Below are 24,722 nucleotides of genomic sequence, written 5' to 3'. Positions count from 1 at the left end.
TTTAAACATATGTATTTTGATGAATAATTAAGAACGATGGTACAAAAATAAATCCGTGAAAATCATTAGATTTTAAATTATAGCTTTATCTAACTAATCATTTATACAATTGGATCGGACATTAATGTTAATCATTTTTTAACTGTTTTTATGATTATTATACATTTTATTATTATTACATGTGAGGAAGTTTATTCATTATATTAGGAAAAATTAAGAATTTTATTGTTTTCGAACTTCCATAAATCTGATAATATTTATAAAACTTATTGAATGGATTCAAATCATTTTGGATAAATTTTCAATTTCGAATCGTCGGTTATAATCTTAAATAAATATAGGTTAAATAAAAATTTGTCATAAAAGTATTTTTAATTTCAATTGTAGATTACGGATGTAATATGAATAAAATAAAGAAAAAAAAAATAGAGATAGAAATGATAATTATATTATGTCAACATGTCGAGTATCATAAACATTATTTTAAGTACCCAGCGCCGGATAGGCAATGTTCGACCTACCAAGTTTTAAGATTTAATTTCTGATGTTTTGAGTAAAACTGCGGCTAGTGTACGGTTAAATAATAAATTTGACTGATGAAATTAAACCTTAAGTCGGCACATTTAAAAAATTTAACAAATCTTTTTTTAGTATCATTAATAAGTTTAGGTACCTATTTAATAGATCAAGGTTTTCTATGTGATTTGAAGTTAGTGTTTTAAGTTGAATGCTTTAACAATAATAACATATCATAACATCTATTCTAGAGAATTGTTAAAAGACTTTTTCATAGTTTAAGTACCATATAACATGTTTTTTTCTTTTTTGAATCATGCCAAATAGTGTGAATTATTTATCGGTCATGATTTATTATTATTTATATATATATATTTTTTTAATTGGGTGTTTATATCTATTAGGGTTATATATTATTCTGGTCACGCCAAAAGTCTACGTTATTTTGTCGTTGTTTATGTTTTGTATTTGTTGTTGAACTTACGCTGAGTGACAAGGACAAGATAATTAATATTTGTTTTTTGCATAATGCAGAGGATAAAGTTTTCATATAGTTTACTTTATGTTCACGAGCTGTCTTTGGATAAGCCAGGACATCAGAACGATTGAATAATAGCCAAATGAAGACTAGTTAGTCTATGGCTGCCCGTGATTTCACATTTATTATTTTTTTTTATGATAAATCTGTGGGGAAGAACGAATTGTTGAACTGTTATCACATAACATTTTGTGTTGTACATATAGCAGTCTCAGTGTAGGTATGTTGTTTTGTATCATGCTACATAACATATTTAGTCAAGTTACATTGCTGTTTGGTATACTGCTGTTATTTGTGAGCTCAAACGGCGATATAAAATATACTCAGCATTAATACCTATTTAAATAATAAATGAGAAACTGATGCTTTTGGGTTTTCTTCTTGTTTAATTTATTTGTTTTTAGTTCCTCTAAAATAATTTATGTTACATACTATATAATATTAGCGATAAACATAAAAGTATAAACTAATTTATTTCATAGATAAATCGTACACTTTTTACTGTCTTTATGAGCAAAAATAACAAAAATAAAATTACATCCAAAATGTTTGAGATTTATAAATCTACGTGCAACTAACTAGAAAAGGTTATAATTCAAGTATGATGCATATTTTGGTTTGACTTGAGCTAGACCAATATTACCAGCAATTATAATTGTATGTACCTAGGTTTAAATTGATTTTTATATCTTGTTGAATGTTTAAACGCTAATATTTTAAATTAAATCATTTGCGTGATTATATTAGAGTATTCAACTCAATAAAATTATTAACTTACAAAATCGTCAATTACTTAATTTTAGCTTATGTTAAAAAAGTTTAAAGGGTCCAGTGTTTTATATTCCTGTAATATTTAATTTTCATTAGTCACTTATTTTTTTAACAAACTTTCAATCGGTCTATTATACTGTTAAGTAAAAATATCTTAGTTTACTTATTTAATTTGTATATTTTTGTTGTCAATAGGGGATTGTTATATATCTAAACAAATAGTGAAAATGGATTCAAAACAAGAAAAACAATACATTTTTAATATGAAGTTGGCAAGAATTATGGGGTTATATCAAATTTTAACTCCAAATTCCACTAAAATTTTTAACTACAACATATATCATGTAGTTATTGTGTTTTTTGGATCATTCATGTTCATCATATCAATGTTGTTTCCAATTGGTTTGCTATATTTAAGAAATGATATAATTGCGTTTATGTACTATATGGGTTGCATAAACAATTTTCTATTATCCAGTTATAAAATGGGTAATATTCTTTATTATTCCAAGGATATATGGAAATGCATTGACGTCACAAGCTTTTATTTTGTGTCATATAAACATTACGATAGAAATTTATTTGAAAACTGTCAGAAACGGTCTATACGAATTACTTACATATATATCGTAATAGCGTTATTTGCTTTTTTTTGTTGGATTTTTAGTCCATGCGTTATGAATAAATCTATCATTACTATTAGAAACATTGACGGTTCATATAGTAATTACCGAATGAATATTTTTAATATATATTTATTAGCATCACATGAAACATATAACATGAATTTTTACATATTTTATATTATTGAAATAATAGTTAGTGTTTGCTATGTATATTTCACTATAGTATTTGATGTTCTAATGCTTCTGATATGTTTTGCTATATCTTACCAATTGGAAACAATTAGTAATTCGATCAAATTACTTGGCTACGAAATAGCTACACAGGATAATATCAGTGCGTATGAAGTTTATTTTTACTATCTATTAGTTGTAAATATAATCATTTTACAACTAATTTAATATAATCATATAATATTTTGCGAATATATTTGTTTCGATTAATATTATTATTATAAAGATTATATACTGAATAAGGTATTAGTTAGTGTATCTATAATAAATGTATGATCTTTACAGGGACTAGTAAATCAATACAATTAGAGAAGAAATGTGACAAAATATACAATGATTTAATAACGATAATGGCAGATCACCAAAACGTCATAAAGTGAGTGATATTTTTGCTTATAATTTAAAAATAATTATAAATTATAATTCATGATTCCAATAATCCAAATCGAACTATAGACTTAGTTTTTTTTTTTTTACCAAAAAAATGAAGAAATCGAAAAATTTTTAGTGACATTTATTTCAAACTTAATTGGTTTTTTAGAAATATTTTATTAATAATTTGTATTGTTTTTATTTTTTACAGAAAGTTAAACGATTTTTATAACATGTTCCGTTTAGTAACGCTAACTCAAATATTTATAGCTTCAAGTTCACACGTATTTATTTGGTTTATAGCTGCAATGGTAAGATGGTGATTTAAATAACAATTTTATTATTCTTTAAAAGTATTATATTAATATGGTATTTTAAAATTGTTCATGCTAATTCTTTTATGTTTCTAAAAAAAATTGTATGCATTAATAATTTCTAACATGGTATTTTTTATGTGTTATTGTTATTTGTTATTTTTTCCTTTTTAAATGGATTATGTCCATATAATTAAATCTATAAATAAATAATATTTTCAGTTGTTACAAAAAATTGTTATATAAATGTAAAATAATTAGTTTTGAGAATAGTAAACATTTTATGAAGTAGAGTGATTAAGTTTACGAATGGGAAATCATAGAACTGAGACATCTGTAGTTAAATTGGTAGTGGTTGATTGAAGCAGAAATTCTTTAACCAGCTTAGATATTTTAAGCATAGCTACTATCGCAGTGTGATGAGGTTCCTACAATTGTATTATATATAAGCAACAATGGAATACGTTTTTAAATAACTGTTTTAAGTGTAGTATTTATTTGTGGGTGGATATTTAAATATTTAAAACTAGGTAGGGATAAACGATGAAAGATGTTTTGTAAGATATTGCCATTGAAATTGAGACCAACCTTTTTGTTATTTTAGAAGAAAGGTATTAGAATTTGATATTTGTGTTACTTTTGAATATTTTTTATTTTGATTCAATGGTAATAAATGTAGAACATTATTTTTTGAGTTGAAGTTACAAAGTGTATTAAGAAATTAAATGATTAAAGGTGATCTATTATTGCTTTGACAAATACTTCATCTATGACATCTTTTCATATTCAATTGTTAAATTATTAAAAGTTCATCTTTTATTTAGGTAAAATATCTGCTATAAGATATTATATAAAATGAGTGTACATAAAAAACTAGATTGTAAGTAAACATTAACCAATACTTTATGTTTTTAGAGCTTAGATGGAGGTGATAATGCAGATTCAATATTGTCATTTAAGCTGTTTATTGTACTCCCTCTCATAAATTTTCAATTATTTATGACTTGTAGTTTATTTGGAACTATAAATGAAAAAGTGATTATAAAGTTATATATTTTTTTTTAAAGTTTGTTTTACTTTACTACTATAAAAATATTTATTTTATATGGTTACATTTGATTCAACATAAAATACATGTTTTGCTATTTAGAAAGATTCGATCATTTTTGCATTATATAGCAGTAATTGGACGGATATGGATTTAAAAAGCAAAAAAATTGTTTTGCTTAGTTTGACAATAAATAATGCCAACCAATTAAAAATGAAGTTTACAAGTACCAAAATTGTTAACTTGGAAATGTTTAGTCATGTGAGTATAAAAATAAGAAAAAATGTAATACAATGTAATTATTTGTCTTATACTTGCATAACCATGAAAAGTTATTAAAAAGCTAGTAATCAAGTTATTAGTATTTCATATTGTTAAAACTAGTAAGTTGTTTGTATAGCAATTGAAAATATTATAAATATTATACTTACATTATTTTTTTGTTCAAGAATTTGAAGTTAAATTTTGAAGGACTTTGGTTATTTTTTTGTAATTATAAAAATATTAATTGTTCAGTTGATTTAAAACTTTTCATCATACGTATATTTTTTTTTCAATTCACAATTAAATTTTCAAAATATTGAGACTAATTGTATGTTATTATTAAACTGTTGATATCGAGAACTCATTAACACTTTATATTATTTAAATATAATAGGTATAACATAAACAATCCTTAGAAATGAATGCTGATTTTTCAATTCTCATCATTTAGGATAGTATTTTATAGGTTTAAAATGATTTATCATTGAATTAAATAAAATTGTACACATTCATTATAATTTACAGTGATCTTTTTAATGATGATATATACTCAAAATCTTTTCATACGTTAAAAACGCATTTTTAATTTTTTTTTTTTTTTTAAATATTTTATCAAGAAATATTGTAAATTGTTTTATTTCACTGTTAAGAGGACGTCGCGCCTGTATGTGTTGTCTCCATCTTACATACATATGATATGGTAAATTTTCGTTCACCAGTTTCAATAGTGTGATTTTAATTTTGATAATAGAGTGAATTATCGAACTTTTAGTTAAGCACATTATCAGTATTCTCTCGTTAGTTTTTTACGATACTTAAATTTTTAAGTGAATTATGAGTATGAAAAATATAAATATTTGAAAATGCTCATAATTCACTTAAAAATTAAAATATCGTAAAAAACCAACGAAAGAACACAGATAATATTTTTATCTAAAAGTTTTATAATTGGTCAATTCGCTCTAATATTAAAACTAAAAGCACACTATTGAAACTGGTGAACGAACATTTACCATGTCGTACGTGTGTAAGACGGAGATAACACATGCGGGTGTGACTTTTTCTTAATATAGATACTTATTCATTAGTATCAGGTATTTATCGATATAATTTTAGTTATTAAAAATATTAAAGTAAAATAATAAATGTATATCAATAGGTATCTAAATCTATTAAATAGCCATATTATTATTTCTTCAAAAACTTTACATTAAGTATATGATTATTAATATAGACATATAATGATTGTGTTAGATATAACCTTAAAAAAGTTAATTTAATAAATACATTTAATTAATACTATATTATTTTTCTTCACAGACCATGCGCTTTTGTTATTCGATATTTTCAATGTTAATTAATTATAATAATAAAAATAAAATCAACTAGAATTTTAATTATTTGATAATTTATTAAGTAAGTACCTAGTTAAATTTTGTTAAAATATATTATAGTATTATTTATTACATAATATTTTATTATTGTTATGGTTTATTTATTATTTAATTTTAATTATTATTTTAAAATTACATATCTATTTTATAGTTTAATTTAAATTAATTTGGATGGAGTTAAATTAATTATATAATCCGTTATGTATATTATGCTGATGTTTTTTTATTTACATTATTTTACCTAAACCTAATAAGTACATTAATATTATGTATTCAGAATTATCAACAAAAAATTAACTTTAAGATCAATTTTTATGCCTAAGTACAATAATGATCTTAGTTATCTACCAGATATTAAATAATAAAATATAATTAAATGATATTTTTTAATAGTAAAATGAGCCTTATTAAATCATTAAACTGTTCGATTAAATACTATAGACTAGAACCTAAACTTTTAATAATTGATTTATTTGATAAAAAATTATGAATAATTATAAATATTTTAAATTTATGTTTAGTTTCAACAATTGTACATTTAAAAAATGATTTTTAACAGTGAATGTCACAAACATAAATAATAAGGATTTTTTCGATATTGTACGTTGATAACCTTGCACTCTTTAATAGTTTAAAAAAGGATTATTTCCTTTAGTTTTAAAGTATTATTCGGGTAAACTAAATGGGGGAAATACGTTTGGGCGCATTTACCCAAAACAGAGCATTTTAGGGCGTAAATCCATAATACGTCTGGGCATAATATTTCCTTTTATAATAGTACGTTTGGGCCCATTTATTTCTTTGTATATATTAACAAATTTTACTAAATCTGAGCCTATTAGCGTGACCCAGAAGACACCGCGAGGAGGTTGACTCAATAGTCTTCCAAAAATATTTAAAAACTTTTTTTTAAAAATCTAATTTAATTTTTTTTATATTTATTTTTATTTATCAATATTATTCTATGTTATTATATTATGATATTTTATATTTATTAATTAATTAATTTTTTCCCTGCAAAACGTGGTCCTAATTTTTTTATGTAATTCAATATATTTTTTTCAACTCCATAAGTCTCACAACATTTTTGTACAAACTTCTGTTTTTCTACAGTTTCTTTTTTTAATTTATTAGTTATTTTTCTTCCAATGCTGTTTATTTTTAAATTGGTCTACAGATTAAACGATTGAGTACTTATTAGATTAGATTACACAAGACTTTCATTTACTAGTTGCAATACCTATTGCACCCAAAGGTGTTTTCATAAACGCGCCCAAACGTGTTAACAATTTTCAGGTAAATTATTTATACTGCGCCCAAACGGGTCATCCCCAAACTAAATTATAGGTTAGCTTATTAACTAAAGTACTAAATTATGCTATTAAGGCCTTTTATTATTAATCACTTTTATAATTATAATTCAGTATTTTTATGGATGTTAAAAATTTCAGGTATCTATAACCTATGTTTTATTATTATATGCACTCAATTTATCTTGGCTCTTTTTCTCTAGCCAATAAAATACTGAAGAACTAATTTAGGAAAATAATTATGATTAAAGAAGCAAAAACATATATTTTCGATTCTGATTGGAGCGATGAATACATTTTAATTTTTTATTTAGCTTTCAAAAGGTAGTTATTATCGCTCAACATTGATATCTTAAGCATAAAGATAATGCATGGTGTGTATAATTATGCATTATACACATTAAATCTTATTTGTAGGAGGTATTCAAATACTTCCAAAAATTGAATATTTAATAACCAATGTACTGAAAGAATTAGGAGAAACTAATGGTTCTAGTGAAACATCCAAAAATAAAGTTTCTATTTTAGCTGCACTGGATGCTTTTCATGTACTCTGTAAACATCCTTTTGGATATCACAAAGTATCTGAAAGCAAATGGAGGTCACTCCTACAGAGTACAATTGCTAAATTGATTGATATATCTAAAACTGGTAATTATATCATTAAACTATTCATATCAATAAATTAGATAAGAAAAATAGACTGTTTTTCATTAATTGTACACAAGCATAGGCGTAACTAGGGGGGACTTGGGGGAGGGCTTAGTCCGCCCAATATAAATTTTAGCCCCCCTGTCATAATTCCTAGTCCCACACTCCTGCCAATAATAGTAACATTTTTAAACTTAAATTTAAAATATCGTTTTATTTTTTTTATTAATATCTTGGAAAAAAATTAATTTAAACTATATTATTGTATGTAATGATCCTGTGTAAGACGTATCATGCTGTGTAATTTTTACTACACAAATACTCCCTACTAAGAAACTATACCTAAAAGAAACTAAATACTATTATAAATTTCTAAATTTCATGGTTTGCATTTATATACTTCTTAATCTAACCACTCGTCTATGACGATACGGAACAATCATAACGATATTGAGGCAATTGATTTTACCAAATCAGCTTTTTGTGATTTAATATTTTGATAGGGCTTAGAGCAAGCGGTCTCCTCTAAAATACTCCACTGTCTGTAACCCAAAAGATTGAGGTCTGGACTTCCTGAGGAGGGCTCATCTTCAGCGACTATGAATCCAGACAATCCAGTTAAATTAAGTGACTCGTTCGTGGAACGACTTTAAATTCTACGCTTTCATAGTCCGGCGGCAAATCGGTGTGCGGCGAGATGGTGTGCGTCATTGATCGGATTCGTTACAAAAATGATTGAATCCGTGGCAGACGGCAGTCAACGAAATCTCCAATGACCTAATGCCTTGTTGTTGATTTCACCCTTTCGTTGTCTCAACTATTCCGATGATCTAATAGTGGATGGGGGATCGGATACCAGTTTTTAGTTCAGTGTTTACATTTCTACACGAGGCTCGTCATCTCGTCGTCTGAAGAAATGTCTGACGCTGAAGTACAAACCGATATCCAATCTCCCATCCACTCGGTCGTTTGATCATCGGAATTGTTAAAGTGACAAAAAGGTTGAAACCAACGACGGCGGTTGCAGGTGTTATTGGTGATTCCGTTGGACTCGGTCGTTTCTATGCCATAATCTTGTCGTCGATCGCAATCAGACTGTTTGTATATAAAGGCATAAAATCCAACATATACGACCATCGTGAGGAATACTCCGATCAAAACTATCAAGTTCAGAAGTTGAACTTCCAATTGTAGAAAGTTGGCGGGTTCAGTGTAATGCATTGCAGGTACTCCGAATTAATTTATAGTAATTTCTGGATTTCGATTGATGGCACTGAAACGAAATTAAATAAATAATCTATAATAATATAAATTCATAATAACATCAGAGTTACGCATATATACAAAAAAAAATAAAAAAAATTAAACCATGGTGATACGATTGCAATTTAAATATAATTGCATAATTATTAAGACAATAGGTTAAACAATTAGGATTTTGAAAACAAGTTTGTTTTTCTAATTGTCTCATTTGAATAGTATTAACTACTTTTAAAATAATTAGGAAATTCATTATCAACATTTGACATGGAAAATTTCTAAATATTCTAAACATTTTCGTTTATTTAATCAAAAATTATACTTTTTTAAATAAATAAATGAAAAAAGTTGTTTGTATCATTTATGATAAACATATTAAGACATTCAAATCTGATATCAAACTCCATAAAATGTTTGATTTTAATACCCAAGTCTTAAAAATGAATTCAAATTATTTTTACTGAAACTTAAAAGTTCAACGTATTAATGTAAAGTCACTTGTTCATTATTATTTGTCAGTGTTTAATGCATTGATCTAGAATTTATTTTAAAAGAATTAATACTTATTAATTCAATTTAATTAGTTTTATTATAAATATATTAATTATAATGGATTTTAATTATTATATTTTAGATTGATATCAAAGAATGTCAAAAAAAAAATAGTTGACCATGAATCCAGATTAGTATTTAATTGTATTATAAAACTATTCATATTATATAGTGTATATTGACTTCATACGTTATTTTTGATTTGTTACGACTAATAATTTATTTTATAGTTTAGATTAATATTCTTTACTCTATTAACTGAGAAAATAGTATCACTTTGCGTATATAACGAACAGAAATTACTTGTCTTTACTCGAGGACAATTGGTAGTAAGTAAGTAGGTGAGCGCCAAGCCGTTTCATGCTGTAGTGTGGAGAAATGACGAGTTTTTGTCCGCCGCGTAGTACCTACTATTTTCTCGGTGAATATAGAGTGTATACTATTTATAATAATTTTCGAACTGTAGTAATGATATTATAAGCTAAAAAAAAGTTGTTTGTATAGCATAGCTGTAAGGAGGAAAATGAGAGGATTGATTAATGCGAAAAGTTCTGAAATAAATTTGGGAAACAGTTTATCGGAGCTATTAGATAATATGATATTATTATAATCATCGACAGAGATGTAAGAAGCTTTGAGAGGAGTGTTGGTGATTTGAGAAGTGCTTAATATTTTGTACATCTTTTGTAGTTGGAGGTATGATCACCTACGCTAAGAGTGTACTTAGTTGGGCTGCTTTTGTTTGTAGTGTAAACGTCGAGGGGTGATTATTATGTCAGTAGGTCTGACAGTTTTGTCACTTAGATAGACCACATGTATTGAATTTATAATAAATGTTTTTTTTCTGTTTGCTCATATACTAAGAAACATGTTTTGATTTTCAACTACAAGGGTGATTGAATTCTTATTATTTTGCAAAATAATTGAGAAATATATGTAAATAAAAAAAATGATTAAGGAAAAAGGGAATTTTAACACAAAATCAGTAATTGATAGAATCAATTTTATTTTTTTTTAATTAAAAAATAAATAAAGAATAACCATAGATATTTAAATTTTCATTAAACATTTATATATGTATGAGTATATTTTCTATATATGATACTATTTTTTTTTATAAATATTTTGACATTTATTCAGCAATTTATAGACATCTGATATTATTTATTATTTTTTTTTTTCATATATTTATTGATTTTTTTGTTCACAGATAACACAAAATCTAAGAATATATATAAACTGAATTTTTTATAGACATTTGAAGCTTATATTTTTGACAAAATTCTAAATATTTAAGTAAAGAATAATGATTTTAGTTTTCTTGTAAATTATATAAAAAAAATTAATGTGCGATTTGAAATTTTTATGTATTTATGTTATTATATTTTATATTGGTATACAATGATATTTTAAAAATATTTAGATTCATTTTATGCTATGTCCTATTTATAATTTACACTGTATTACTAATAGAAAAAGAAATTATTTTGGTATAATAATTACTCAACAGATCGATCGTCTGAATTTAATATTATGCTATTTATTTTATATTTAATAATATACTATCGACTTCTATATTGTACAGTAAAGAGGTTACTTGCTTGTCTTTTTTTCTATTAACATGTTAAATATAGCTTAAAAAGATTTTTTTTTAGATTCCAATTTAATTGGTTGTTCTAGTTTCAAAAAACTATTAAAACTTTTATAACAAAATAAAATAGCTTGTTAATTAATAGTGCAAAGTGTAGGGTTATTAATTGTTAATGGTATAGCATGATAATGATGAATATAGGTAGATGAGCCGTAGAGGCGTTTCATTTCATCAATTTTCATTGTCAGTCGAATTCAAAGTTTCTATCTCATTAACAAATCATGAATAACTGCAGTAGTGCTGTTTAAAATTTTAAAAATAACTCTACTACTTAAACGGTTTAATGCAGAATAATAGGGCTTTTTAGTAGTTGGGGTTTGAGGTTTTTTTTTTAGAATTTAATTATTAAATTGTTCTTTTGTCGTGTAAAAGTATAAAACGTACGATGTATTTATAAAAATATAATAATAAATGGTAATTTATCAATAATATTATGGACTCATGGAATTTAATATAATTATTGTTAAAAATAAATTTTTAATAATGTATAATATTGATTGTACATATTATAATTAAATAATTAATAAGTGTGTATTAACGATTTGTAAATGTATACTCTTTTTTATAATATCACCAGACTTAACATTAATTCAATACCTGTAAATTTTATATTTATTTTTGCAGTTAAATAAAGAATAATTGTGGAATTACATGTTATATCTAGACTTGATCTAAAAATCGATTACCTGGAAATTAATGGAATTTACATACTAGGCTTATAAGGGGGGAGTACGTAATGATTGTATATGATACTATGATACGGTTATAAGTTATGACGTATGGACTTTTTTTATTTTTATGAATGAGTATGTTACAAATTTAGGTGTCGTTGGTTTTCAACGAAAATTACCTTACCGTTTTTCACTAGATTAGAAAAAATGTCATTCCTTTTTCCGTCAAATTTAAATTATGTGATTTTAATATTTGGAAACCCCTTATTATTTTACATAAGTATATTTTATTACTAAGCACTAATAAAAATAAATAAGTATTTTTTATTTATAAACTTCGAAAATTTAGTCTCTGAAAAAATAATCTCTAATAAGAATGTGTACTTACATAACACACATATTCACGAGATTCCAATGTCAGTATACGTATGATTTGAAAAAAAATAATGTTTTAGTCATAACTCATAATAAATTAGTATTATAATTTCAATAATAATACGTAAAAAAAAAAACGTATATAATATTATAATTTCATAGTTGTTTTCTTGATTTGAAATATATATATTTTTTTAAATTTGTCCACTTCAATTTAATTAGTATTTAATTATTCACATAAGGTTTTTAATCTTATTTTAACGGTTTTCGATTTCGAACTTTCCTATATTTTGCATGGTTTGCCAACAATTTATTTTTTAATTTAGTAATTAATTTCAAAATGTCAATGGGTATTTTTCTCCAACTAAATGGCAAAATTGGTTGTTTGGTTGTTCCATGGCTCACAAACATTATTAGTTTGGTGGTTATTATCAAGTGTGGTCTGGTGGACATTTGTTGGAAAACATCGAATAGTTAAACAACTATTATATGCACGAACAGAAATATTTAATTTTAATTTGTCAACATCTTTATGTAATCTATTTAATGGTAAAAAATCCTAGGTTAGGTTATATGTATTGATGTTTTAGTTTGTGTTTAAATTTGCATTTTAATTTTTGCGACATAAATTTAATTTTGACACTAAAAATTATTATATTAATGATCAATTTTAATTTTTTGTTGTTAGTACAACTAAGTTTTTAAAATACACGGACATTTATAATTATTTTTTTTGCAGTATTTCTACCATACAAAATTTGAACATACTTAGTGTACATACATGTGCTCTTCAAATTCTAACTTTTCTTTACCTTTCTGGATCTCAAAAATATCTTTAGGTATTATCCATACTATTTAGACAGAAACGTATGAAACAAATACGTCTTCACAAAAGCACACCCATTTAGTACTGAATACACATAAATGAACACACACAGAACGTGATAAATTTTATAAATTATCACTTATATTATTATTATAACATTAAAGACTAAGTTGTTGGTATATTTCTTATCTATAATAATATGCCTGTAGTCATTATATATCTTATCGATATAACAGACAGACTGTCACCGCTTTGAGTCACTTTTGTCGTATTCAATAATTAATTTATCATTGAATTTAAATTTAACATTATTTGTGGGGAAATGAAAATATCTACACGCAATGACATAAAAACTCAAAATTTAATTACAATAGTTAATGATATAATACTATAGAATTATATACTATTATAATAATAAAATATTAAATTTATCATCTTAACTTGACCAGCTTCTTTCTTTTTAATTTTGCAAAATTAAATATGGGATTATTTTTCACGGTACCCTGAAATCGCACATTTATTGTATTATGTCTTAATGTTTCTGTAATTTTATTTTTAATTTCGGAAGACCAATAGTTAGCCACAAATAATATTAAAGAAATGGTTATATACACTAAATAGTATTAATTTAGAGATAAAATAGAATTTTAGTTAATCTTTTAATTAATATTTATTTTTTTTTAACGATTGGTTTTAAATTATTTTTATATAGAGTTATAGAATCATGCCATCTGAACTTTAATTGTTTTATTATTATTACACGTTTACAGTAAATTTATTTTTGTATTAAGATTATGACCTATGCTCATTTTAATGGAAAAATGTTATTTAAAAATACAACTTGTTAATAGTTTTTGGCATTTTGATAAAATGCAACCTATAATTTTTTGCGCATCTGACATAAATTATGTAGATATACAATTAATTAATATTGTGCCTAAATTATTTTTTCATAACTTGACCTATAAAATAACGGATATATACTGTTGTTACATAAACCAGGTATAAAAGTTGGCATGAATTTATTAATAATTGCAGTTAAATATATCCATTTAACAATGTATTTCAGAATAAATAATTTAACTATAAATTTTTAAATATAAAAGGTATCGCTTTAGGAAAGTATATAAGCAATAATTTCTCCACATTTTCACATTTTATCGTGTACATTTTTGATACTGAACATTTATATCTACTTCTTATAACTGAAGGTAAAGTATAACTTATTTTATGATGGGTTCAAGAGTTAATTTAATATTTTAGATTTTGAGCAGAGCGATGAATCTATTGATTTTACAATGATGTATTTTTTTCTGTCATCATTTTTTGAAGCAGTAAAAAGTTAAAATTTTAAATTTGTGGGTGGTTTCTAGTCAATAATTTGGTGAGTCAAAAGTAAAAAATTGTCGGTATTTTCTCTATTAAAAGGAAAAAAAATATATAAAAAACGGGAATATTTACACTGAATCAGTTTTCAAAAAAATTGATTTTTTTCTCTCTCTTTTTTTTTTTTTTTTTTGTTTGCAGGTGATTTTTGCAAATATAAAGAATAATATTGCAATGGATTTAAAGACATTGAAATTTTTAAGACTTATTGGCTTATATACAATTTTAGATCTAAATACTGCTAAAATTTTTGGTCACAATATATATCACATCGTTATTGTGATTTTTGTATTGTTCATGCTCGTTGTATTGATGTTGTTCCCAATAGGTTTTATTTATTGGAGAAATGATATAATGACGCTTATGTATTATGGTGGATGCATAAGTAATTTCATGTTTAGTTGTTTTAAAATAATCAACCTTTTATATAATTCCAAAGATATATGGAAATTTATTGACGTTACAAAATATTACTTAACTTCGTATAAACACTACAATATTAATGTTTTAAAAACGTGGCAAACAAGATCTATAAAATTTATGTACCTATATACTATAATAATTTTTTTAGCTTTTATTTCTTGGTTTTTTAGTCCATGTATATTACATAAAACTAAATTTAAAATTAGAAATATCGATGGTTCATACAGTAAATACCGATTGAATATTTTTAATTTATATTTAATAGCATCGGATGAAACGTATAACGAGTATTTTTATGTATTTTATTGCATCGAAATGATAATAAATATTTGTTTTATATACTTCACAACTGTTTGTGATATTACTATGATTTTTATATCTTTTGAAATAATTTCTCGAATGGAAATGATTTGTACCGCATGTGCATCATTAAACTACAATATAGTATGTCCAAAACAAAGTTTAAGTGAGTAACTTTTTGTTTTGTTTAATATTAAATAGAAATTAATGACTTAATAACTATAATTGATTTTAGGCAGTTAATTTAATGTTTTTTTTTTTTTTTTGTGAATTTATTGTTTTATACGTGTCAATGTTCTTTTAAAACAAGACTCATAATATAATTTTATATTAGTATAATATTATGATATTAGTATTTTTACACAATTTTCGTAATATTTTTGTTACCTAAGTATTATACATTTAAGTAAAATAAAAAAAAAGTTAACTACGCATTTTAAATTTTAAATTCTGAAATATAATTAAATAATAAAAAAATAATTTTATCATAATAAATTAAGCAATACGTTAAATATTAAGTTATTGTTATTTGTGATAATATACATATTTGCAGATACCAGTTCCAAAGTGATACAATTGGAGAATAGATTCGATGCAGTAAATGATGATTTAAAAATCATAATTTCTGACCACAAAGTTATTATGAGGTGATTCTGTTTTTTTTTTGTAATTTAAATCGTTTAAGTACGTATTGTATTAATGTAACTCTATATAGTTTGTTTATTATTTTGTGTATGTTATTGATAATTTACTGTAGTGCTCAATAATCCATATTATTGATATTAATTATCAAAAACTACTAATCAACAATATATACATGTACAACTCTATTTATAATATTTAATTCAAAATTCAATAGTTATTAATTTTGTTATTGTTTTTTTTTTTTTTTTTTTTATAGAAAATTAAAAGAATATTATACAGTTTTTCGGACAATAGCTCTTATTCAAATGTTTATAGCATCAAGTTCACACATAATTATTTGGTTTATTATAACGATGGTAAGATCAATGAAATTCAATTTTTTTTTTATGAATCTATATTTGTGTTAATGTTACTTTAGTGAAGTATAAATTTGCTTATCTTTTTCTACAACAGTTAAAATTTAATACATTATAATAAATAAATGGATGCTAATAAATAATATTTATTTAATTTTTCAGAGTTTTGGCGAAAACAACTTAGGTGATCCTATAATCTCGAGTAGGTTGTTTACTATTCATCCTTTATTGAGTTTTCAACTATTCATGATGTGTTATTTATTTGGATCTATTAATGAAAAAGTAATACTATAATGTTTTATTTTTTTGTTTCGATTTATTTTACTTTAAATTGTAAAATAGTATCAGTTTTTGAACTAAATAGTATTTTACAATTTGTCATCAAAAATAAATTACTTATTTGTTAGCTATTAAATGATAACAGTTGTCTATAAAATCAGCTTATAACTAGAATTTGATAAGTAAATAAGATACCCAGTCAATTATTAAATAGATAGGTATTAAGCTTTTGACTTTCTTGTAATTGTGATGAATTTATATGAAAATACTAATTTATCCTAATATGCGTTTATCTCTTAATTTATTTTAAATTTAAAGTGGAGAGATGAATGTGTTGATTTTACAATGATGTGTGTATGTTTTTTCTACTTGTTATCTTTTTTTTGGCAAGCCTAAATTTAGATTTTAAAGCCCTAATATGAAATAAAAGTTAATTGTCTGTGATTGTACGTATTTTTATTTTCATAAATTATTAAATATAATTCATATAAATAAGTATTCAATTAAAATTTTTTCTTAGTTTCGCTAAATCAATAATTTTTATGTAATATTTTATTTATTATTCATTGTTAATAATTTTAAATCCCGAGATAAAATTTAAAAATATTAATTATTATCTTTTCAAAATTTAAATTAATTTTAAAATAAATATTTTTATTCATAATATGTATATTATTTTATCCATAATATTTTATAAGTAATAATTGCAATGTAATAAATGTATGATGCAAAATTATAACAAAAATATAAAAAAATCTAGACTTGTTTTTTGAAAAAGTAAAAATTCTCGTATTTTTAAAATTGAGGGTGATTCGTGGTAGAAAATTAAAATTTCTTTTAATAGGTTGATATAAAAAAATATCGAGTATTTTTCAAAATATTCAGAAGGAGCAACCAAAATTAGAAAAAATGGAAGATTTTACATAAAGCAATTTTCGACAAAATCGATTTTGTTTTTTTGATATAACTCAGTAACAAATAAGAGTAGATACTTGAAATTTTTACCAAATGTTTGTATTAAAATTTTATATATGTTAGCAGATTGCATTATTTTAAAAATATTTTGAATTTAAATTATTTATAGACGATTGTGATTTTTAATTTTTTTTATACATATTGATATTGACGTATATTCAATAAGCCTAAAAATTTAATAAAAGATCCCTCATAATTTGTTAGTATAGCTATTTAAAATATTAATAATACACAGACATAACATTTTAATAAATGTATTTAAAGTTAAAACGTTGTCAAAATTCGTCAAAATCACAAAAATTTGAAAATCATTTGAATTTTTGAATTTTAATATTTAACATATACATTATAGTAATTTCCAATGAGTAGGAATACTCGACCATTTGAGTGTACACCAGAGTGGTTATCTACTTTTTTTTTTTATAATTCACTTTTGAAAAATTACATTAATATTCTATATTAATAATATATTTATAGTAGTATAATAAAAAATATTTACGTTATAAATATAGGTAAGATGAGCATTTTTATCAAACTTAAAATTATTATTTCATTTTTTAGAAAGATGCAATTATTTTTACATTATATAGTAGTAATTGGACTGAAATGGATATCAAATTTAAAAAGTCGATTTTATTGGCTATGGAAATGAACAATGCTAATTGTTTGAAATTGAAGTTCACAAATATCAAAATTGTTAATGAGGCAATGTTTACACAGGTAAATATAATATTACATGTTTATCTATGATTGAAAGTAAACATGTTCAAGTATTTGTAGTACTGTAAAAATAATAAACTCAAAACTAAAAATAAGTTATTAGTAGCGTTGGGAATTTTAGTTGTATAAGAATGGAATTATTAATGTCGTCGATTGGTCGTTTAACTATCTTATGTAATAAAAAAGATTGAGCGTGTTTAGTGTTTCACATATCTTATATAGATACTGTGATAACGTAGCTGACTTGTGATAAGATATTAGTAAATGGTAATCAGTGAAATTAACACGTAATAATATAACGTGTTACATGTCTGATTCTTTACGGTCGTTTCCTCACGATTTTTATATCATTTGTTATGCACTTGTGTTTTAGCTTAAAAGTCTCTTTGCTTTTATATTTATTTTCAAAGTCAATCTCTCTGACTCAGAGTCACTTATCCTCATAATATGATCGAACCATTCGTTCTCTCTCATTTTCTTCACTGTTGATATTACTCCTACACTACATCTAATGAACTGATTTCTCATTCCATTCCTTTTAGTCATTCAACACATCTACAAAAATGTTCACCTTCACTAAGCTCTGTTATGTTTTATTGTCTATTGCCCAACATCTTGATTTATACAACATGATTGGTTTCACAATGGGAGTTGTTTAATCTTATCATAATTTTACCACATAAAATTCCTGAAAATTTTCTTCATCCATTCACACATAATTCTATACTTGACGTCATTTTCAAAATTCCCATTATTTTGTACTCACTATCCTAAGTACTTTAAGCTATTCACCTCACACTCTATTACATATTCTCCCATCTTCATTATATGTCTTGCTTCATAAATTTTGCGATAACTTTGTTCAAAATCTTACAAGATTACCTTTGATTCACTTCTACTTATCCTTAGACTAATTTTCCATTTTCTCATTAACTTCTATCGGGGTTTCTCCAATTCTACAAAATCATCTATAAACATCAAGTATAACTGCATCTTACTTGATATATTTTTCGTCATTTTGTTCGTCATTTAGAAAATAGAGGTTAATCATATTAATTTTTTCGTTTTAATGCTCAATACAGTACTTTTCTTAGAAATCTATTATTATCATTCACCATCATTAAATCTATAAATACCAAACACAAATGTTGTATTTTCTACCTTTTCACAATTTGTTCCTACGGAATATTGATTTCATTGACAATATTCGTTGCTCAAATTTAAATTGATTCCTCGAAATCTGAGTTTAATTCCTAATTCTCATTTTAAATAACCTTTTAACCGTATCTCAAATCTTCATATTATGACTTATGAGTTTAATACATATATATTTTTGTACATTTTTTACATTTCTCTTACCTTTTAAATATAGCTACTAAAATGCTTTTCTTAAATATTTTTGAAATTTTTTCTTTCACTAACATCCTATTGAAGGAACCACATGGCACATAACCGCCTCGTATTTAAGTTATCTTCTAGCTGTATTCCACATTTTCTCAATGTTAATTAAGTTAATCATAGACTCTACGCTAATTCTTCTAGTTCTTTTCTAGAAAAATCTTGATTTAATAGTTTTTAAAATACTTATTATATTCATAACTCATCAGAAATTTTTTTTCATGTATCAAACATTTTGAATATTTGGAACCTTTTTTTCTTGGACCTTAGCGAGTTTATACACTTCTAAATTGTTTCTAGTCTCTCATACAGGACTTAAATTATGCTTCTCTTATTGCAAAAATTTTTTTTTTATTTAGGTTTTGCCACTCCTCTGTCTTTTTATCATTTAGCGATATTTTAAATTGATTTTTTTTTTGATATTATTTCGTGTATCTTATAATTTTATTCTATTATTACGTATTCACATAACCTTATTTCACGGTTTACTAATTTTACTGTCATCAACAATAGTAACTGTCACATTTTAATAACAGTTGCTGCTCTATTCTAGAATTTGTTTATATCTTATTATAAAGTGTACATAACATATTTTATTAGTTTTTTCACAAATATATTTTTCAAAGTGGGATAATCAAACCTAATAAATCTGTATTCATTTTCTGACATCTTATACTTTTTGATATATTTTACACTAACAGCCATCTAATTTTAGTCGACTTTGACATCAGATTGAGATTACAGTAGAAATATTCTGATCCAGTTAATTACATCAATGACATCTTGTAAGATGTCATTTATCTGTTGTAAAGCTATTTATATAAATTAATTATGTCTTTTAAATAATACTTTTAAGATATTGTACTCCAGTTAAGCTAATTTTAATTAAATATTTCTCTTTTATAAATTACTATATTTACATAATATGATACTGAAGAATATGATAATTTTAGATTCTGATCGAAACGATTTTATTTATCTAGCTTAGGAATATATATGTAAAACAAGGTTATGATGAGAATTCAGAAAAAATGGTTATACAAAACTATTAATTATTAACATGAAATTGTATTGAAATTCTAATTAACAAGTTTTATTTTTATATATAGACGATGCGCTTTTGCTATTCCATATTTTCCATGTTGGTAAATTATAATTATAATAAAACCAACTAGAATTATAGTAAAATTTTATTTCAAATGCTTTGTTTTAAAAATAGTTATATTTCAATGTTTTTTTAATTTTATTTTTATAATTATGCAAAATTTAACTTTGGATGTGTATTTTAAAATATAATTTTTAATTACCTGTTCGTTTTTAAACACTATAGTTATTTATTATGTAAAATACATTATTAATATTTGCACAGTTGTACTATATATATTATTGTTTATTTAGAAACAGTATTGACTAATATTTATTTTAACGAATTTACAAATTCTATCTTTATTGTTACCAGATATTTGAATGATTGTAAACATTTTTTTTTTTATCCTAGACTAATTAGCGAACATAAATAACAAAAATAATATAACCTTTTATTTTAGGTACACAATATATTTTTATTTTTTTATTAAATATTTTTAATTGTAATTTTACGAGAGAGTAAAAATATACTATTGAATATCAAACATATTAATAAGTATACGAAATATTATTATCTAATGTTTAAGATTTTTAGTATTAATTATATTTTTTTGTTTTTTTAATAATACAAACATCCAAACACAAAATATAAAGAAAACACATTGAATCGGGGAAGTTGTCCTGCTGTATAGCAGAGTTCGAATGTAATTTGTCTTTAAGCAAGTCGCTGTAATAGACCTTTTAAATTTTATATTCAACTGTAAATCAATTTGCAAACCAAAAATTATTCTAAGTGGGGTTATTGTGTCTGCGGCATTATTTCTAAAGATATTTTAAAGTGTATTAATTTTACTATAAATAATTTATTTTTCTTATAGTATGTATATGGTTTTTTTAAATGAATTTTTATCAAAAATATTGCTTATATTATAATTATTCTAATACTATATTATGTCTATACCATATATTATTATTGTTGTTAACTTAAAAGTCAATACTAACGTAACATAGGACAGTGTGAATAGGTTTGCAGTAGCTTATAATTTGTAAATCGTAAATAATATTTTAAGAACTTTATTTTAATTATATAATCGATTCATGGTACTATGACATTGTGGAAAATAAATTTTATAATTTAATAGTTAATATACATGATTAAAAAAAAAAAAAAAAATTGAATAAAATTTTTAATTTTTATAAATAAGTTAATATAATACTCATAGTTATAAAATTATACAAAGTGTCTTAAAATTTGTCATTTGTATTAGATATAGGTATATATTTACGTGGACAAAATGTAATTTCAAAATTATGATTTTTTTTGTCCGTTTAAATATATATATAAATGTTGTTTCGCTAGAAAAATAACTTCACATTTTAAATAAATTTTACTTACCTACTTTTTAAAATTATTATTTGATTACTTTACTTAAATGTATTTAAATATAACAATTTTAATTATTCATGTATTGTTTTAAATATTATTAATTTTTCATCACAATCAATTTTGAGGACACTTTGCATAAGAGTTTTAACTTTATAATAATAATAAAGCAACAAGATAATCAACACTTTTAATAATGACAATAATATAATATATTATTATATATTATTTACAATATATTTCTTCACACATAAACATTTTGTACAATATTTCTCTATATGGTAGTATTTGCTGGCCTAATGACATAAAAGGAGCAAGCTCGTGTATCTATAGCTCGAGTGTTATAGAATACAAGAATTATGTCAATTTAATGAAAATAAACATGTGTTAAATAAATAATAAATACTAATATGCACGTGATATAATATATGGTATATGTTTAAAAAATATGTATAAAAAAGCTCATAGTACATTATTTTTCTAATCAGATGTGTGTTACCATTAAATTGTATCTATTTAAACAACTTTAATAATAAAAAAAAACAAATGCATAATTATAGGAAATTGTAGGAATTCTAAAATTTGAAAATAATTACTCAAAATAGAAATTTTTAAATTACATATATTATTGATTTTGTGATTCTATGTAGACGACAAAGTCATTAACCGATTTAATCATTTGGTCCCTATAATTTAAATGTTTATCTAATAAAAATTGTATAGAAACTTACTGTAATTACAATAAGGGAAAATACTGCAACTATATAATATATAATTATGACTTTGATAAGTTAACAATTGTTATTGCAAAAAAAACAAAAACAAATAATTGATGTTTAAAACACATTGGTGGGTTTCAAATAAATAATTCTTTATTTTTCTTAGATTTTACATGATCAGTATTAGTTTCAAAATGTCTTTATTTATATTAAATATTTACATGACATCATGTATTTAGATATATACCTATAACATATTATATATATCTTAACTTGCGGATGACATGCAAATATCTTATGACTGAATTTCTAATAAGTATGCATACACACATAGTTTATTATGTAGAGAAATTTTTATTTAATTATTATTTACTTTGTTCATAATTGTTTGATTAATTTTGCCATCATTAATTTAATAATTGAGGTTGTAACATTTTTATTTTGGGTTCTACAAAATATGTTTACTGAGCCTGAATTTTACATGCGTTATCAATAAATACATCTATTTATATTATGTGAACCAAAATAATTATAAATTCCTGGGTTCTACAAATTTCACCCTGGTAATTGAAAAAAAAATAAATACAGTTTACAACTCGATATAATATTGACGTCAGTCTTTAGTGCAGATTAATTTGTTTCTTTTTTTAAATTTAATTGGAAAAATTTCTTAGATGATTGACTCTTTGTTTCTTTCGTTATCATCACAACTACTATCTGCACTACTTCCAACGTCTTTACAAATCTGCATTTCAATTTCAGCTAATCTATGGTCCATATCCCATCGTTGTTGAGTAACTTTTTTGTTGAGGTATAAATTCTCTGTTTCTACTGCTATTAAACGTTCTTGAAGTCTATTGATTTCTGCTTCCAATGCGGACACCATCGTTGCATCTTTACTTGTATCTAATATTTAACATGTATTATGATTTTAATAAACGTGAAAAAATAATGTCAATGAAAAATAATAAAATCTATATTTACTTGAAGTTGTCGCTTGTGGTTTTTGAGCATCTTGAACATGATGATGGTGGTGATGGTGATGTTCTTGATCTAGAGAATATTTACTAGACAGAGGAGATTCTAAAGTAGCTGCAGCATTTGATCTAAATCATAATAATATTATTTTGTTTTATTGAGGAGATAAATTTGAAAAATATTTGCATGTTTTAACACTAATTGTAACTAACCTGAAACTTGGACTTGCGGTAGGACTGAATGAAGTCCTATTATTAATGTTACTATTAAATGTAGCCGCTGGCCTTAAAAGGCCTTCGCTAGATTGCAACCACATTTCATCTTCTACTTTAATTTGGCTTTCTACGATCCCGGGTGTTGACTTACATCGCCTTCCGACTAATCCTATACAAATAGAGTATAAATTTTATTACGAATAATTTATGTAGTTATAAACAGTTACACTTAATGTATTCAAACACTTTGTGATTTTCAACTCACCTTCTAATTTATCGTCTGGACTAGGATCAGTTTTGTACTTTTCCAGTCGTTTAGTAGCTATCGCTTCTAGTCTAATTCTGGCAGTAGGGTATTCCTTGAGCACATCCCACATATCTTTTTTTGATAAAACGAATAGATCACTATAGCCTACTGACCGGACTGAAGCAGTCCGCCTATTCCCTGTAAAACACGAAGGTGTTATTACACACATACAAATACATGT

At 24.0% G+C, this 24,722-nt stretch overlaps 3 protein-coding genes across 4 annotated transcripts in view; 2 read left to right on the top strand and 1 right to left on the bottom strand.

Moving 5' to 3' along the window:
- Window positions 1-1,206: 1,206 nt before the first annotated feature.
- On the top strand, window positions 1,207-8,564 carry LOC112594710 (odorant receptor 4-like). The gene is made up of 10 exons (XM_025339663.1): window positions 1,207-1,274; window positions 2,021-2,785; window positions 2,968-3,058; window positions 3,266-3,365; window positions 4,284-4,403; window positions 4,519-4,677; window positions 6,001-6,057; window positions 6,705-6,807; window positions 7,802-8,035; window positions 8,539-8,564. The coding sequence occupies exons 2-10, from the start codon at window positions 2,053-2,055 to the stop codon at window positions 8,562-8,564; spliced, it is 1,623 nt and encodes a 540-aa protein (XP_025195448.1). The 5' UTR covers window positions 1,207-1,274; window positions 2,021-2,052.
- A 7,020-nt stretch (window positions 8,565-15,584) lies between these two features.
- LOC112594709 (odorant receptor 33a-like) lies at window positions 15,585-21,012 on the top strand (the record flags this gene model as incomplete). The annotated part of the gene is made up of 6 exons (XM_025339662.1): window positions 15,585-15,645; window positions 16,033-16,126; window positions 16,381-16,480; window positions 16,643-16,762; window positions 18,296-18,454; window positions 20,962-21,012. Coding segments are annotated over exons 1-6 (585 nt in total), but the record flags the coding sequence as incomplete, so codon positions are not given.
- Window positions 21,013-22,799: 1,787 nt separating this feature from the next.
- LOC112594573 (cyclic nucleotide-gated cation channel alpha-3) overlaps window positions 22,800-24,722 on the bottom strand; it is a 104,244-nt gene continuing 102,321 nt past the window's right edge. The window contains exons 10-13 of one of the 2 annotated variants that reach the window (XM_025339419.1): window positions 24,500-24,679; window positions 24,232-24,403; window positions 24,026-24,147; window positions 22,800-23,947 (exon numbers count right to left, since the gene is read on the bottom strand). In XM_025339419.1, the coding sequence (XP_025195204.1) occupies window positions 23,712-23,947; window positions 24,026-24,147; window positions 24,232-24,403; window positions 24,500-24,679 (710 nt within the window). In that variant the 3' untranslated portion in view covers window positions 22,800-23,711. The remainder of the gene's footprint in view (window positions 23,948-24,025; window positions 24,148-24,231; window positions 24,404-24,499; window positions 24,680-24,722) is intronic. The other variant, XM_025339420.1, reaches the window with a different exon arrangement.

Source organism: Melanaphis sacchari, unplaced genomic scaffold (genome assembly GCF_002803265.2).
Source record: "Melanaphis sacchari strain LSU unplaced genomic scaffold, SCAv2.0 Contig23_pilon_pilon, whole genome shotgun sequence".
NCBI lineage: Eukaryota > Metazoa > Arthropoda > Insecta > Hemiptera > Aphididae > Melanaphis > Melanaphis sacchari.
The sequence above is the reverse complement of the archived record's forward strand: the minus strand, read 5'-3'. Positions and strand labels throughout refer to the sequence as shown.